Source organism: Gossypium arboreum, chromosome 10, assembly GCF_025698485.1.
Source record: "Gossypium arboreum isolate Shixiya-1 chromosome 10, ASM2569848v2, whole genome shotgun sequence".
In the NCBI taxonomy this organism is placed as follows: domain Eukaryota; kingdom Viridiplantae; phylum Streptophyta; class Magnoliopsida; order Malvales; family Malvaceae; genus Gossypium; species Gossypium arboreum.
Window position 1 is genome coordinate 41,197,809 of NC_069079.1, and position 15,161 is coordinate 41,212,969.

General features: G+C 33.3%; 1 protein-coding gene across 2 annotated transcripts; it reads left to right on the forward strand.

The window, feature by feature from the left end:
- The first annotated feature begins 1,142 nt into the window (after positions 1-1,142).
- LOC108489321 (phosphoglucan, water dikinase, chloroplastic) lies at positions 1,143-13,283 on the forward strand. 2 transcript variants are annotated; one of them, XM_053019771.1, is made up of 19 exons: positions 1,143-1,569; positions 1,834-2,446; positions 3,278-3,364; positions 3,443-3,574; positions 4,860-4,985; positions 5,734-5,912; positions 6,415-6,499; positions 6,845-6,994; positions 7,113-7,165; positions 8,384-8,592; positions 8,708-8,826; positions 9,160-9,230; positions 9,383-9,500; positions 10,682-10,768; positions 10,908-10,994; positions 11,095-11,171; positions 11,318-11,488; positions 11,587-11,693; positions 11,923-13,283. In XM_053019771.1, exons 1-19 carry the CDS (start codon positions 1,385-1,387, stop codon positions 12,825-12,827), a joined length of 3,561 nt encoding a protein of 1,186 aa, XP_052875731.1. In that variant the 5' UTR covers positions 1,143-1,384; the 3' UTR covers positions 12,828-13,283. The 2 variants fall into 2 exon arrangements, with proteins under 2 accessions (XP_052875731.1, XP_017649261.1); XM_017793772.2 differs by having other exon boundaries at positions 11,318-11,483; positions 11,582-11,693.
- Positions 13,284-15,161: the final 1,878 nt, after the last annotated feature.

Genomic DNA, 15,161 nt, shown 5'->3' on the forward strand with positions numbered 1-15,161 from the left:
TAGATTTAGGGGTCCATTAGAGTATTTAATTGGGTGTTGAGGTATTTTTAAATGTTGAGATTTTATCTCTTAACACCCGCCATAATTCCAAAGGCGAAAAAATCTTGATTATTTAAGGAATACCTTAACACTAATGAGTATTGAGATAGTTTTAAAAATCATGTTTTAAGAAACAATCTCAAAACAATAATATTTATGAAATAAATAAAATTATTTATATTTGTTATAACAACCAAGTTTTTAGTAAAATAAATTTTTTATATTTTATTTTAACTCTCTATAACAAATTTCCACTTATAAAAACAACAACCAAAGTTACAAAGTTATGAAATACATTCTTTATTAATCTAGTTCTCTATAACAACATACTATTTAAAAAGTAAAATTACAGCTATTTCATTTAAGCAAGCCTATTAATTACAATTTATTAGATAAAAATAATCTTAACTAAAATATTATTTCAATAAAATATTTAAATTTCACATGAAAAAAATCTATTAATTATATTTTATTAAATGAAATAATCTTCAACTAATAGAATTAAAGATATCAATCCAATAAACTATTAAGTTCCATAATTAAATATTTTAATATGAATTTGGAACATCATAATCTTATAAATTGATTACTTGAATTTAATAGTTGATTAATTTAATTTGATAACTCATCTTGATTAATTGAACTTGTTAGATTTATAAAGTTCATAATTAATCATGTGAAAAATATAAAGTAAAAAATACATAAAAGTAATAATGCATGCACTTGTTATAAGTATTTTAATTTTGTTTATTTTATGGTAAGTTTATAATAATTATTTATCTATAATAGTACGTTGTTTTAGGTGTATAACAATCATCTTTTATAACAGATAAAATCTTGACAAAAGAATGAGATTATTATAAAGATAAATTTATATTTATTTTAAAATAAATTTAATAAATTATTTCTTAAAACTAAAACGATCCTAGTAACGATTAAACTTTATTTTATTCAATAAATATATTTAATTATGAAAATTGACTTTATATAATTTATTTTATTCATCATCTTGAAAATAAAAAAAATATAATAAAATAGACAGTTAAATTATATGAATATAAATATCTTCCAAGGATTCTCATATTTCAAGTATAAATATCTTGGATCTTGGTCATATTTTAATTTAATTACAGAAAATACGTGACTAGGAATATACAAATAGACAATTGGGTTGAGCATCCCACGTGGCGCAAACCCAGCAATTGAGACCAGAAATCCCAATCCATGATTCAGTGAACTGTGAGAGATCAGTATAGTAGGCTTCATTTCTTTGTTCTCTCTGCCTATACAAGCACAAGATCTCAATCCCAAGACGTACAAAGGAGAAAAAAAGGGAAAAGAAGCAATGGATTCTATTTCTCTACGTTCACTCCATTTTCAAATCCCAGCTCGGAAGCAACTCAAATTCCTCCCCGACGCTACTATTTTCAGCCCCAGGATTTCTTTTCCTTTCCCGTTTCCGCCGGGAATCAACCGCCACCGTAAACACTCTCATTCTCTTGTTTTCGCCGTTTCCTCTACTCCCACTAGGTACCCTTTTCGCCTTTCTCCTTTCTTCTTCTTTTTACAACATTCGTTGTCTAGGCTTCTTCTCCTTCTTATCATTGTTGATATTTAATTATACTTAACTTTTGCTGATGAGAAATGTCTGCAAATGGAAAGGTTGTTTGAGTTTTACTTTTATTATGATTGAAAAATCTAATGACATAGTTTTTTCCTGATTGATTGTATGAAATGGTATCGAATCCTCTTGAGGATGGAGATTGCTAAAATGGGTTTCTTTTTTTGGAGCAGAGAAGAAGAAAAGAAGAAGAAGATGACGAAAGTGAAACCAATGTCTGGAAGTGGCAAAGTAGGGCTTAATGTTTGTTTAGACCACCAAGTTCAATTTGGTGAGCATGTTGTGATCTTGGGGTCCACAAAAGAATTGGGATCCTGGAAGAAGCAGGTGCCTATGAACTGGAGTGAGGATGGATGGATATGTGACTTGGAGTTGAAAGGGGGCGAGTCTGTTGAGTTCAAATTTGTGGTTGTTAGTAAGGACAAGAGTGTAGCATGGGAAGGTGGAAATAACCGTGTTCTGAAACTGCCTCAGGGAGGAAATTTTGGGATGATATGTCACTGGAATTCCACAGAGGAGACGTTGGAATTATTGCCTTTAAGTTCGGAAGAATATGATGACAGTGTGGATGATGCTGGTCATAGTGAATCGACATCTACTACTGATGCCTTGGAGGTCGAGGCAAGTCCTTTTGTTGGACAATGGCAAGGGAGGCCTGCTTCCTTCATGCGGTCAAATGAACATCACAACAGAGAATTGGAGAGGAGATGGGATACGACTGGTCTTGAAGGGTTGGCTTTGAAATTAGTTGAAGGTGATAAAAGTGCAAGGAATTGGTGGAGAAAGGTACACATAGTCATTTTGTTGATTGCAAAATTCATATTCATAGAAAAATTGTAGAAATGTCATAATCAATATATATACATGCACTTGAATTTGAAATTTACTAAACATACAGTATAATTTTATGATGTTTAGCATTATGGACATGTGTAGCTTGATAGTGTTAATGCATTTATTTGAATACAATTTCATTGAACCTTATATTAGCTGAAACCCTTTTTCATGAGCTCTTTGTATGAAGTTCCATTCAATCTATCTAGCTCACATGCTGGCACTTCATAGTACATGCATCATGCATCAGTGGTTCTGTGGTTGGTGTTGTCATGCCTCAAGCCAGGTCAATAGAAGTTGTGAAGGTGTGATCAAATTGTGGGAATAAGGAAATGAAAAAACCATGAATTATTATTTTCTTTACATGAACAAGTAACACACTGATAGTTTGAATGTATTTAAGTATAATTTCAAAATTGAAGAACTAGGATATTGCTAATAGTAGTCTTCCCTGTTTCATAAAGTTTTTGAATTTCTTTTTCTTCGGGCATTGGGGTGGTGGCAGTTGGATGCATGGGAGTTTGCACATAGGTAGTTGGGAAGATGGTAATGTAATATGTCTTATAATGTAATATGTCTTATCTTCCCTGGCCTATCTTCTGAACAAAAATAAAAAAAATAAAAAATAAAAACGCTTGTTTATGCGAATCTTGTTCATCTATTATTTTAAATCATGACTTAGCTTTTAAACTTCTATCTTTGTGGTCGATTATCATGATTTTGATTTATATTTCTTCTTCAGCCAATGACATTTCTCTGTATTTATTTTTCCTATTATGAAAGCTTGAAGTGGTTCGTGAACTATTAGTTGGAAGTTTGCAACGTGAGGAACGGTTGGAAGCTCTAATATGCTCTGCTATCTATCTGAAGGTTGTTTACATTTCTTTTATGACAGCATGTTTTGGTGTTTATTCTTCCACACTTTTCTTAAATATTCTTTTTATACAGTGGATAAACACAGGACAAATTCCTTGTTTTGAAGATGGGGGTCATCACCGGCCAAACAGACATGCTGAGATTTCCAGGCTTATATTTCGTGAATTAGAGCGAATCTCTTGTAGGAAAGATTCTTCACCTCAGGTGCTCTATTGCTGCAGTTTGCTGTCTTTATTCATGGTTATTAAATTTTTTTTTGGTCCATTGCTTTGCACAGGATGGGATTGCTTGATGTCATGTATCCTACTCTAGTTCTCAATGGAGTTAGTGAAAAAATATAACCTTTGCCAGTTCTTTGGTTCAATTCCATGGATTCTGGTTCACCCAATTTAAACTACATTCTGAACAAGATTAATAAAAACACACTCTAGTATAGGTTATATGTTTCTTTTCATGTATCAGGATTGATATCATCGTTGCTCTTTGTTTATTTCCCTACTTATCTTGCTTGGCAAATTTATGTTAACTTGTGGTTTATCCATCCTTTTAGCATGGTCTAAAGACTTTTGCTTGTAACCATTTTTGAGAATCTAGATGATAAATTGGCATTTAGCACAGGATGATAGAAACTGACATGTTAGATGTTATTTAGGCATTTTCTTATACTTTTTCTATGGTGGATCACTATAAGAACTTTGGCAAAGTGAGAGTAAGGTGCATTCTGGCAGAAAAGAGGATTAGGTAGTGCTTATCTTTGTCTTTGAATTTGTCAGAACCGAAGCAAAACATGGATGATCCAAACAAAAGATTCCTTGTTTAGTTTATTGGTAGACAGTATGTTCAGTGTTCATAAGGAACTTAAGGTACAGTAGCTGCTGACACCTGTGTCTGTAGACAATATGTTCAGTGTTCGTATTCAAGTAGCTTTACAAACATTATATCTAAGCTAGTGTTATCTAATGAATAAAAAATGTGTGTTGCTCTTTATAATTGTTAGTAAGTTGTCTGGTAGTCCTTAAATTTTTTTCTTATCACCAATTACTTGGTCTCAGGCTTTAATGGACTAAAGTGCTGGTGTAGCTGAAGCTTATAGTATTTTGAAATTTGAAAATCACTGGCACCTATGTTGATTCAATAAAAAATTGGGAGTACTTTGATTGGACCTCATACGGTTTTACAGAAAGTGCTGCACTTAGTTTCTTAAATAATTGAGTTTGCACATCTTCGTGAGAGTATACCTCTGTTCTAAAATTAGCCTATTTTACAGATTGGTCTGCTCTTGATTTTTGTATGTTTCTTAAATCTTTTTATTTTAGGAAATTAGAATATGTAACTATTCTAGCTGCAAGCATCAAATTTTGAGGAAAGGAACAAACAAGACAACTCTCATGCACTTTAAATGGCAATATTTGTTTATCATATGATTTATGCATATCAGACTATCACGTTGTATAATTTTCTCAGTTACCTTTTTCTTCCCAAATTCTAGGAATTGCTTGTTATTCGCAAGATCCATCCTTGTTTGCCATCTTTTAAGGCAGAATTTACTGCATCTGTCCCACTTACTCGAATTAGAGACATTGCTCACCGGAATGATATCCCTCACGACCTCAAGGTCAGATTTCACAGGCACCTCGATATTTATGGGTAAATTACACTGGTAGTCACCCAACTATTAGTAAATTTCATTTTTGGTCAACAACAGTTCAAGAACTGATGGAAAGATAACTTGGCAGCTTTTAAAATTGGTATAATAGCAACTTTAACCCTCAACATTTATACCTTGTGTCAATTTAGTCTTGATTTCAAAAAAATTAACCCTCAACATTTAGACATTGTGTTATTTGGTCTTTTTTCTTTCTTTTTTTTTTTTTTTTTGTGACATTGAGGGTTATTTTTAAAAGAATGAGAAACGATGAAAATTATTATCTTGGACTTTTGGGTGTTTCAATTTTTGTATATTTTTGATCAAATTTAGTTGATAGAATTTTTTAGCTTTTTAGATGGAAGGATCACAAAGAAAAGCAAAATTGAAAAAAAAAGGACCAAATTACACAATGTGTAAACATTGTGGGTTTAAGTTTTTTATAATCAAGACTAAATTGATACAATGCATAAATCTTGAGGGTTAAAATTCTATTATGCCAATTTTAAAACCTGCCACGTCATCTTTCCATCAGCCATTTAACGACTGGTGCCCAAAAAAGAAAAAATCAAATAGTTGGGTGACCATTTTGGAATTTTTCATAATTCGGTGACCGAAGAAGAAACTTTCTAATAGTTGGATGACTACAAGTGTAGTTTACCCTTTTTTTAATTTGAAATTCAAATTAATTACTAAAATTTCAATTTATATGTTCCAGCAAGAAATTAAGCATACAATACAGAACAAGCTTCATCGAAATGCTGGCCCTGAAGACTTAGTTGCAACAGAAGCAATGCTTGCAAGAATCACCAGGGAACCTGGACAATATAGTGAAGCATTTGTGGAACAATTCAAGATATTCCATCGGGAGCTCAAAGATTTTTTCAATGCTGGAAGGTTCAATTTGAATGATTAGTATTTCTTGCTTTTACTTTTCGTTTCCTTCATGGGTTATACGTTAATGAAAATGTCTCATTGAAGATAATAATAAGCAACATTACAGTAGCATAAAGTCCTCTGCGATACTGATACAATAAATTTACTTTTTGCTTTGTAAGTAAACTTCTAGAAATTCGAATGGTTCTTGTTGCAACTTCCATTAAATTCTTGGATTACTGCTACAAGATCTGAATTTAGCTCCCACTCTATCAGTTATTAACTCATCTCTGTAATTTACCATGTAACGTTGCCTGCAGCAAACAGAGTGGATTTCCTACTTGCTTTCTTTAGTTATGCATAAATGTAGCTGACTTTTTGGAATTTTTGTATTATCTATGCATATTACTTTGTGTTTTCCAGTTCATGGAGTGGTCCAATTCTTCTTTTGATGCTATGTCTCGATTCTTAAGACTCCTTGCTAGACATTTATGCATCTATCTAAGATTTTATGTTATTGCAGCCTCACTGAGCAACTTGAGTCAATTAGAGAATCCTTTGATGAACGGGGCATTGCAGCTCTTGTAATGTTTCTGGAGTGCAAAAAGGTATCTTTATAATTGTTTGCTCTTGTTTTTTATTTATTGCTATGGTTTTGTAGTTAGAGTTTTTATCTAGTGATTAATGGAGTTTGACAGAAAGTTCAACGTTGAATAAAAAACATGCATTCAGTTCCTTTAATATTTTTACTTGGATATGTTTCCAAATAGAATATGATAGCAGATTCTGATCCATGAAGCCAGTCCCACTTAGTTGGAAAAAAGCTTGTTATACAACTGAGAATCCATAGAAAAAGTTCATAGTTGAAAAGTCTTTGTTCTAATTATTTATTTTTAGACAATGAATTTTTGTTGTAGTCCTTATTTTTCTAAGAGGCATTTTTATATTTCCAGAGTCTGGATGCTGCAGAAGGATCGAGTAGCGTTTTGGATTTAATCAAGACAATGCGATCTTTGGGTGCTTTGAGAGAAGTAATTGTGAAGGGTCTTGAAAGTGGTCTTAGAAATGATGCTCCTGATGCTGCAATAGCAATGCGCCAAAAGGTCAGTCCATTCTTTTTAGTTTTTCAGCAAGCTTAAAATAAACAGAAATTTAGCTTGAAGTTTTCTCTTTTTGCACTCGTGTCTTGTTTTAACTGGTGCTGTTGTGTGCAACTATCAGTGGCGACTATGTGAGACTGGTCTTGAGGACTATTCCTTTGTCCTCTTAAGCAGGTACATATCTAAATTTTTGGTCTGCTTTTGATACTTGATGTGCTTGAATTTGTAAAGATAGTCAACTCTTTAGAAATATTCCAGATATATAGTGAATGAGTTATGTCATACTTAGTTCAGATGAACCATTGGCATCTTATCCACTTGTTTACTGTAAGATTGTGTTTACATGGGATGACTCCAACCAATACGAACTTCTTCATGCTGAAAACAAAGCGGTTAGGAAAAGCCGAGATTAATTTACAAGAAGATTTTGAGTGTGGACATTGTTTGATGTAGCTTTAGGGTGTCGTTCTGAGTCCTATATCTTTTCTCTTCTTTCTTGCCTGTTAATTTACTACATTGTTCACTATCTGCTCTACTAGAAACTAACCCCAACCGTACTAACTTCAGCTACCAACACTAAAGCCTAAAACTCTTAATTTGTTGCTCAACTGTACCTTCACAGGATCAAAACAGCCACTGGATAGCATTTTAATTTCTTCATTTCTTCTTAAATTTTGAACATTCCACTTATAAACCATAACTTTTCTTTTAGCGTCCTCATTGTTTTAACCTCCAATCTTAGTATTTTTGCCAAAATACTAATTAACCTATCATTTTACTTGCCAAATTCTTGTCAGTTAGAGGCAGTGCCTCTTGATGTCCTATGTCACTTGTCTATATTATTTTCCTTGAATAATTTTAGTAGATATCCACGTTTGATGTCGAGAACTCATATTAATAGGATGGAGTGATGTCACATTAATGAGTTTTGACAATCTTAAGGGCAATAACCTGAAGCTAGAAAAAGCTATTTCATGTTTTTATTGGGCTGGTTGGGTTGTTAAACTGAGTTTCTAATTTCAGACCTGAAACTTACTGTTTCTCATTTTTTAGCACATAATAGACATTAGCTTCTTGGTATTCATACATCAAATCTGCAAATCATGCAAAAAGCTAGAGATATGCTCTACCTTGCAACCAAACCTGCAGATAGTGGAACCTTTATAAAAGGTGATCATGGTCATGCACTTCATATTTATTCAGCCTCAACAGAAAGCCTTTGTTGCATTTCTAGTGAAAAATTATTCAAGATTTCTGTGGAAACAGAAACAGTGCATTTTCTGGTTTCCCATGTTTGTAGTTAGATTCTGCAAGCAATACGTTTTACTTTTAGTTTTATGCTCTTCTTTCTCCGTTTTTCTCTTCATGCAGTACTGACTTGCATTGACTTAGGCTACTCAACATGCTCGAAGCTGTAGGAGGGGCCAATTGGTTTGCAGATAATCTGGAATCAAAGAACATAAGCTCTTGGAATGATCCACTTTGTGCCTTAATTGTGGGTGTTCATCAGCTTAGTTTATCTGGTTGGAAACCTGAAGAATGTGCTGCTATTCAGAGTGAACTTACTGCCTGGCAAGAGAAAGGTCTCTTTGAGAAGGAAGGTACCTTTATTATCCTTTTATCTCTTAAATCTGGAAAAAAATTTCATGTTTAGTAGAATAGATCTCCTTATATTGCTTTATTTCATTTTCTGGGCCCCTTTTGTTTATTATAAAGGAAGTGAAGATGGCAAAAGAATCTGGGCATTAAGACTCAAAGCTACACTTGACAGATCAAGGAGGCTGACTGAGGAATATTCTGAAGTCCTTCTCCAATTATTCCCTCAAAAAGTGCAGGTAAAGAAATGTTCTTGTGAAAAGCAAAGTTTTGTGCTATATGATGAAACTTTTGTGAATGTAAATACTTGAGATTGATGTAAGCTTAACAAATGTTTTCTAAGGAACCAAATGTTTAAATTCGTTTACTGCTAAAGTTAATGAATTGTTTAAAATGCAACCTTTAGAGGCAATGTCAGATAAACTCTGGAAGAATAAGCAATTTTCAATATATAGATCAGTTTGTTCCTCAATGTTCCAACCTCCACTGGTGCAGCTTTATATCATCAGTAATTTAATTTAAGGTTTATACATGAACTGGAATCCTAAGACATTGTTTGGTCAATCTTGAAGATGCTAGGGAAAGCTCTTGGAATTCCAGAGAACAGCATAAGGACATATGCTGAAGCTGAGATCCGAGCTGGGTATGGTAACATTTATCTTTCTGATGAATTCCCTGATAATGTTGCTCTTTATGTTTGTGAGATTTTGCTAGTTAAGCTGCACGGAGAAAATCATATTACCTGTGTGTAGTTTACTATTTTCTATTTTCGTAACTTGAAATTTTCATTTGTAGGGTGATTTTTCAGGTTTCAAAACTTTGTTCCCTTCTCCTGAAAGCTGTTAGAACAGCACTTGGTTCTGAAGGGTGGGATGTCCTTGTTCCAGGAGTGGTGTCCGGAACATTAGTTCAGGTACCTCAATCACTTTAATGCAACTGACGAGGATATTATTATTACACCTTGTCTCGCTCATTCCATTCCTTCTGAATCCATAAACACATTGTCGCATCAAAGAGGTTGCACATTACATTAGGAAGTAAATCCTAGTTATGTTTTTGCAATTGAAAATAAGTTAGTGAAATAAGACAACATGCATTGTCCTAATTGCAACTATCCCTGAGTTAGGTGCATAAAAATATTTAACTTCTATCTAAAAAATTCTTAGTTGGATTTTAAAAATAGAGAAGTAATAGAACGGTGATGTCCAGTTACGGTTGATTCCTGATGCAACATGGTTTTTTTGGTCTCTCAAAATATAGCAATATTTAGAATGGTCCTACAGGCTATAATAATATCTTTTGGGGCTAACCAAAAGTAAATATTATTTGGTATTGACGAGACTTAAGGATGTTTACTTAGATCTTGGCTTTAGAGTTTAAAAAATATAAATAATTCAAAATTCCAGGATTTCAAATTTTCTTTTTCGATGATGGATGTTTTTTAATACTTTTTAGCCACTAGAAAAGAACCACTGGCACAACTTGTACTCGACCAAAAAAGAGGGGTCAAATGCATATGTTAAGTTCCTGAGTTATTGATTGAGTTACCTGAGAATTAACACAAAATTAGATCCGAAGAAAGGGTCTTTGTCCTTATTCAAATTCCTACTTTTGCCTATAGTTGTGGAACTGTGAGGGAGTTGCCTACCTTGGAACTCCAAGGGAGTTTCCTATAATTTATTGGAACTTTTAAGTTTTAACTTTCTTTATTCATTAATAATTTTCCTTTTAAATTTAGGAAATAAGATCCAAAACCCTAGTTTCATTCAAGCTAAACTATGACAGCAGGAAATCCTTGTTTATCAGGAAAGTTTTGTTTAAACTAATAAGTAAAATCTGATAAATCAAATCCTGCTAAAATCTGAATCAAATAAGAACTAAATCCCTAACAATGTCACTAGCAGGTGTTGCAACAAGCTCCTCACAGTAAGACTATCAACATTGTATGACATTAAACTTTGTCATCTGATAATCTGATGTCAACTTTAATTGTTTCAATTTCCAATAAATGCATGTGAAATTGTGCCCCTTTATTACGTGTGTACCTCTGCAAATTTTTTAGTTCCATGTGATGCTAAATTACTTTTGCTTCAGGTTGAGAACATTGTCCCTGGATCGCTGCCATCATCTTTAGAAGGACCTCTTATTCTTGTGGTTAATAAAGCTGATGGAGATGAGGAGGTTTGAGATAGTTTTCAGTTAGCTATTTTTTGTTGTTGTTTTGGGCCATTCAGTTAGCTATTTGTTTGATGTTTGAATATTATTACCATTTTCTCATTTACAAGCAAAGTGATCATGTAATCTCATTTACATGTTGCAGGTGACAGCAGCTGGATCTAATATTGCAGGAGTTGTACTTTTGCAGGAGCTGCCTCACTTATCTCATCTTGGTGTTAGGGCCAGACAAGCAAGTTCTTTCCTCTTATGATATTAATTTTACCTTAGAATTTGTGATGGAAACATTGATTAGTAGATGACATACTGATAAAGTACATATTTTTGTTCAGGAAAAGGTCATTTTTGTTACATGTGAAGATGAAGAAAAAGTTTCTTATATACAAAAGCTTGAAGGAAAATGTGTGAGGTTGTTTCTGAACTTTTCTGCAGTATAGTCAATGTTTGTTCTCATCAATCAACTAATGATAGCTAGCTCTAAGCTCTATATACCATTGAGTCTGACACTTGAATGGTTTGTTTTGTTTGCTTCTTGATTTCATAAATTCTTTGAAGATTGGATGCATCGTCAAGTGGTGTGAGCATAAGTCCATCTTCTTTAGATGATCGTGATGCTGATTCTGTTGCCAAAAATCTTTCAACTAATGGTTCATCTGCTGTTGACATGCGTGGTCCTCCTGATTTGACAGGGTTGTCTCCTAAAGCCTCTTACTCCAATAAGGCAAGGTTTTCTCTCTTCTATCTTAGGTTGCAAGAGACTAGCAATCTCAAAGTTATTTTTTATGTTAGTAATCAAACTGATAATGGTTCTTTATACAGGGTAGTTCTTCAGCTGGACTTATACTGCTTGCTGATGCAGATGCACAAACTTCAGGAGCAAAGGCAGCTGCTTGTGGCCGTTTAGCTTCCTTGGCAGCAGTTTCTGATAAGGGTAACATTTTTGTTCTTGGCAGCTAACTTCATATTGATCATAAGAAGTATTTATATATGAATAAGAATCAATGATTTTTTTTTTTTGTTTAACAAACCACCTAATTTTTTTGATAAATTCATTTGTTATCATTGTATGGACTTTCATCTTCTGTGTTATAAATTGTACATTTATATGTTGTTCTGCATGATTTTCTTTTTCATCTTTTTCTTTTGTTTCTTTATTGCAGTCTACAGTGACCTAGGGGTGCCAGCTTCATTTCGTGTTCCTGCTGGAGTAGTTATACCATTTGGCTCCATGGAATGGGCTTTAGAGCAAAACAAATCCATGGAAACGTTCATGTCTCTTCGAGAAAAGATCGAAACAGCAGGTCTGGAGGATGGTGAGCTTGATAATTTATGCCACCAACTCCAGCAGCTGGTCTCTTCCGTACAGCCCCCACAAGACATAATTGATAGCATAATGAGAGTATTCCCAGGCAATGTACGCTTAATTGTTCGTTCAAGTGCCAATGTTGAGGATTTGGCGGGGATGTCAGCTGCTGGACTTTATGAATCCATCCCAAATGTCAGTCCTTCAAATCCAACTGTTTTTGCCAGTGCTGTTAGCCAAGTATGGGCCTCGCTCTATACACGAAGAGCAGTACTAAGTCGGCGAGCTGCTGGTGTGTCCCAGAAAGATGCTACAATGGCAGTCCTGGTTCAGGAAATGCTTTCACCTGATCTTTCATTTGTACTCCACACACTCAGCCCAACAGATCATGACCATAACTATGTTGAGGCTGAGATTGCGCCAGGGCTGGGTGAAACCCTCGCTTCAGGAACGAGGGGCACACCATGGCGTTTATCTTCCGGGAAGTTTGATGGGCTTGTGAAAACAGTAGCATTTGCAAATTTCAGTGAGGAGATGGTGGTATCAGGTGCAAGTCCTGCTGATGGGGAAGTAATCCGTTTGACAGTAGACTACAGCAAAAAACCCTTGACGGTTGATCCGGTATTTCGTCAACAGCTTAGTCAGCGTCTATCTGCAGTTGGATTTTTCCTGGAGAGGAAGTTTGGCTGCCCTCAGGATGTGGAAGGATGTGTTCTTGGAAAAGATATTTATGTGGTTCAGACACGTCCCCAACCCCTGTAACAGCTTTTACCTGAGTAGATAAGCTATCTTATATGCATTTGATCGTTGCCACCCCAAGCATTTGTTGCAGTTTTTCAAGCTTTCTAAGCCCTACATACCCAATATAGATGCAGTTTGGAGCTACCTATGTTTGAATAACCGGCATAGATTGCAAAACTTGTACTTGGGAGTCCGATAGATGAGGGATGGAAATGCTGCTACAAATATGTTGAGTAATCTATGTTTTGTTAGTGGAAGACCATAGAATAGTTTGTATGAAAATATAAAGCAGTGCAGGGCCATCCAGTGTTGGAAATCTCTATGTTGTTTTATCTTAAATTTGTTTATATCAAATATATGAAGTTTGCAATTGAGAGCAAAAAGGTCTCTGGCATTCAAATTGTATTAATATCCCTACTTCTGTTTAAGTTATGTTGGAATAAACAGCTTTGGATTTGAATCCTGTTTAAAATAAAATCTGGGATCGTTATTGTATTTTGTATGAACTCTAGAAATAAAACAAGATTTCATGTTCATTGCATCGTCTCTTCTAGTGCAGATTGCATCGATACGTCATTGATTCGACTTTCTATTTGTTGTTCTTTTTACTCATTCTGACGCTTCAAGACTGTTTGTTTAAGATTAAAAAGAGAAACCACAATGCAAAGAGATTATGACTTATTAAATAACGTTTTTAGCATTAACGGTTTTTTTTTTCATTTTGGTTTTTACCTTTTAAAAAGTACATAATTTTTTTAATATTTTAAATAAAATCATAAAATTTATGAAAAAAATGAAAATTCTTTAAAATTCAAAAATAAAAATTACAAAATTCATTATTATCTAAATCGGACCAATTGGATTGGGAATCCGTTCGGGTATCGATCCGATGAGAAGTAAAAAAATGGTTGACTCGCGAACCAATACAAATTAGTTGAACCGAGCTAAAAACCAGTTGAATCGGTAGTTGAATCGATTTTGAATTGGTCTGACCAATTGATTCTTAGAACAACTAGTCCGATCGACTCAAAGCAAATAAAATATTAAAATTAAAATTATAAAAATAAGTTCAACTAGTTTTTTAACTCGTTCAACAAGCCTGTATCAATTCGCAGGTTAGCTAGTTTTTTACCTCTCTTTGGATCGATACCCCAGCCGGGTTCTTGATCCAACCTATCTGATTCAGTTTAAATAACATTAAATTTTTATATATTTTTAAAAAACTTTCATATATTTTTTTATGTTTCAAAAATTATAATTTGTTAATTTTTTAAAATATGAATATTTTTAAATTTTTGTTTAAAAAAATTTCACGGTAAGGACCAAATTGACAACAAAAATTGTAAATGTTGAAGGCTAAAATAGTTTTAAAATTTTAAAAGCCAGTTAACATGTGAACCGATATGGACTGGTTGAATCCGTCTAAAAACTAGTTTAATTGATTTTTATAATTTTTTAATAATTTAATTGCATTGAACCGGTTGGACCCGTCGTTTTCAGAACCCATTAATCAGGCTAGCTTGAAATCGGTTTAACTGTCAATTCAATTGATTTTTTTAGCTCGGTTCAACCAGTCCGTATCATGTTTGCGGGTCAACCAGTTTTTTGCCTCTTACCGGATTGATATCCCAATCGGTTCTCGGTTCATCTTGTTCGATTTAGATAACAATGAACTTTGGAATTTTTATATTTTTAAAATTATTTTTATTTATTTTGAATTTTAAAGATTTTTTAAAATTTTTCATGTATATTTTATTTTTAAAAATTATAAAATTTTGAATTTTTAAACTATAAATTTTATGTTTTATTTAAAAAAGAAAAAATAATTTTAAAAATTTTCATTTTTTTGTACTTTTAAAGGGTAATGACCAAATTGACAAAAAATTGTAAATGTTGAAAGCTAAAATATTTTAAAATTTTAAAAACAATTAACCCCAAACCAGTACAGATTGGTTGAACTGGGCTAAAAACTAGTTGAATCGACTTTTATAATTTTTTTTATTTTTAATAATTTATTTTCTTTGAACCGGTCAGGTCAGTCGTTTTGAGAATCCATTGGTCAGACTAGTTTGAAATCGGTTCAACTGTAGATTCAATCAATTTTTAGCTCGATTTAACCAATTTATACCATGTTTGCGAGTCAGCTGATTTTTTTGCCTCTCATCGAGCTGATATCCCAACTGGTTCTTAGTCCATCCGGTCCGATTTAGATAACAATGAGTTTTGAAAATTTTTATATTTTTAAAATTCCTTTTATTTTTTTTAGAATTAATATGTTAAATGTAGTAAAAACTTATTAAATATGGGCAGTAACATAATGGTTAAGCACTCTTCCTTTCCCATTAATTCTAAGTT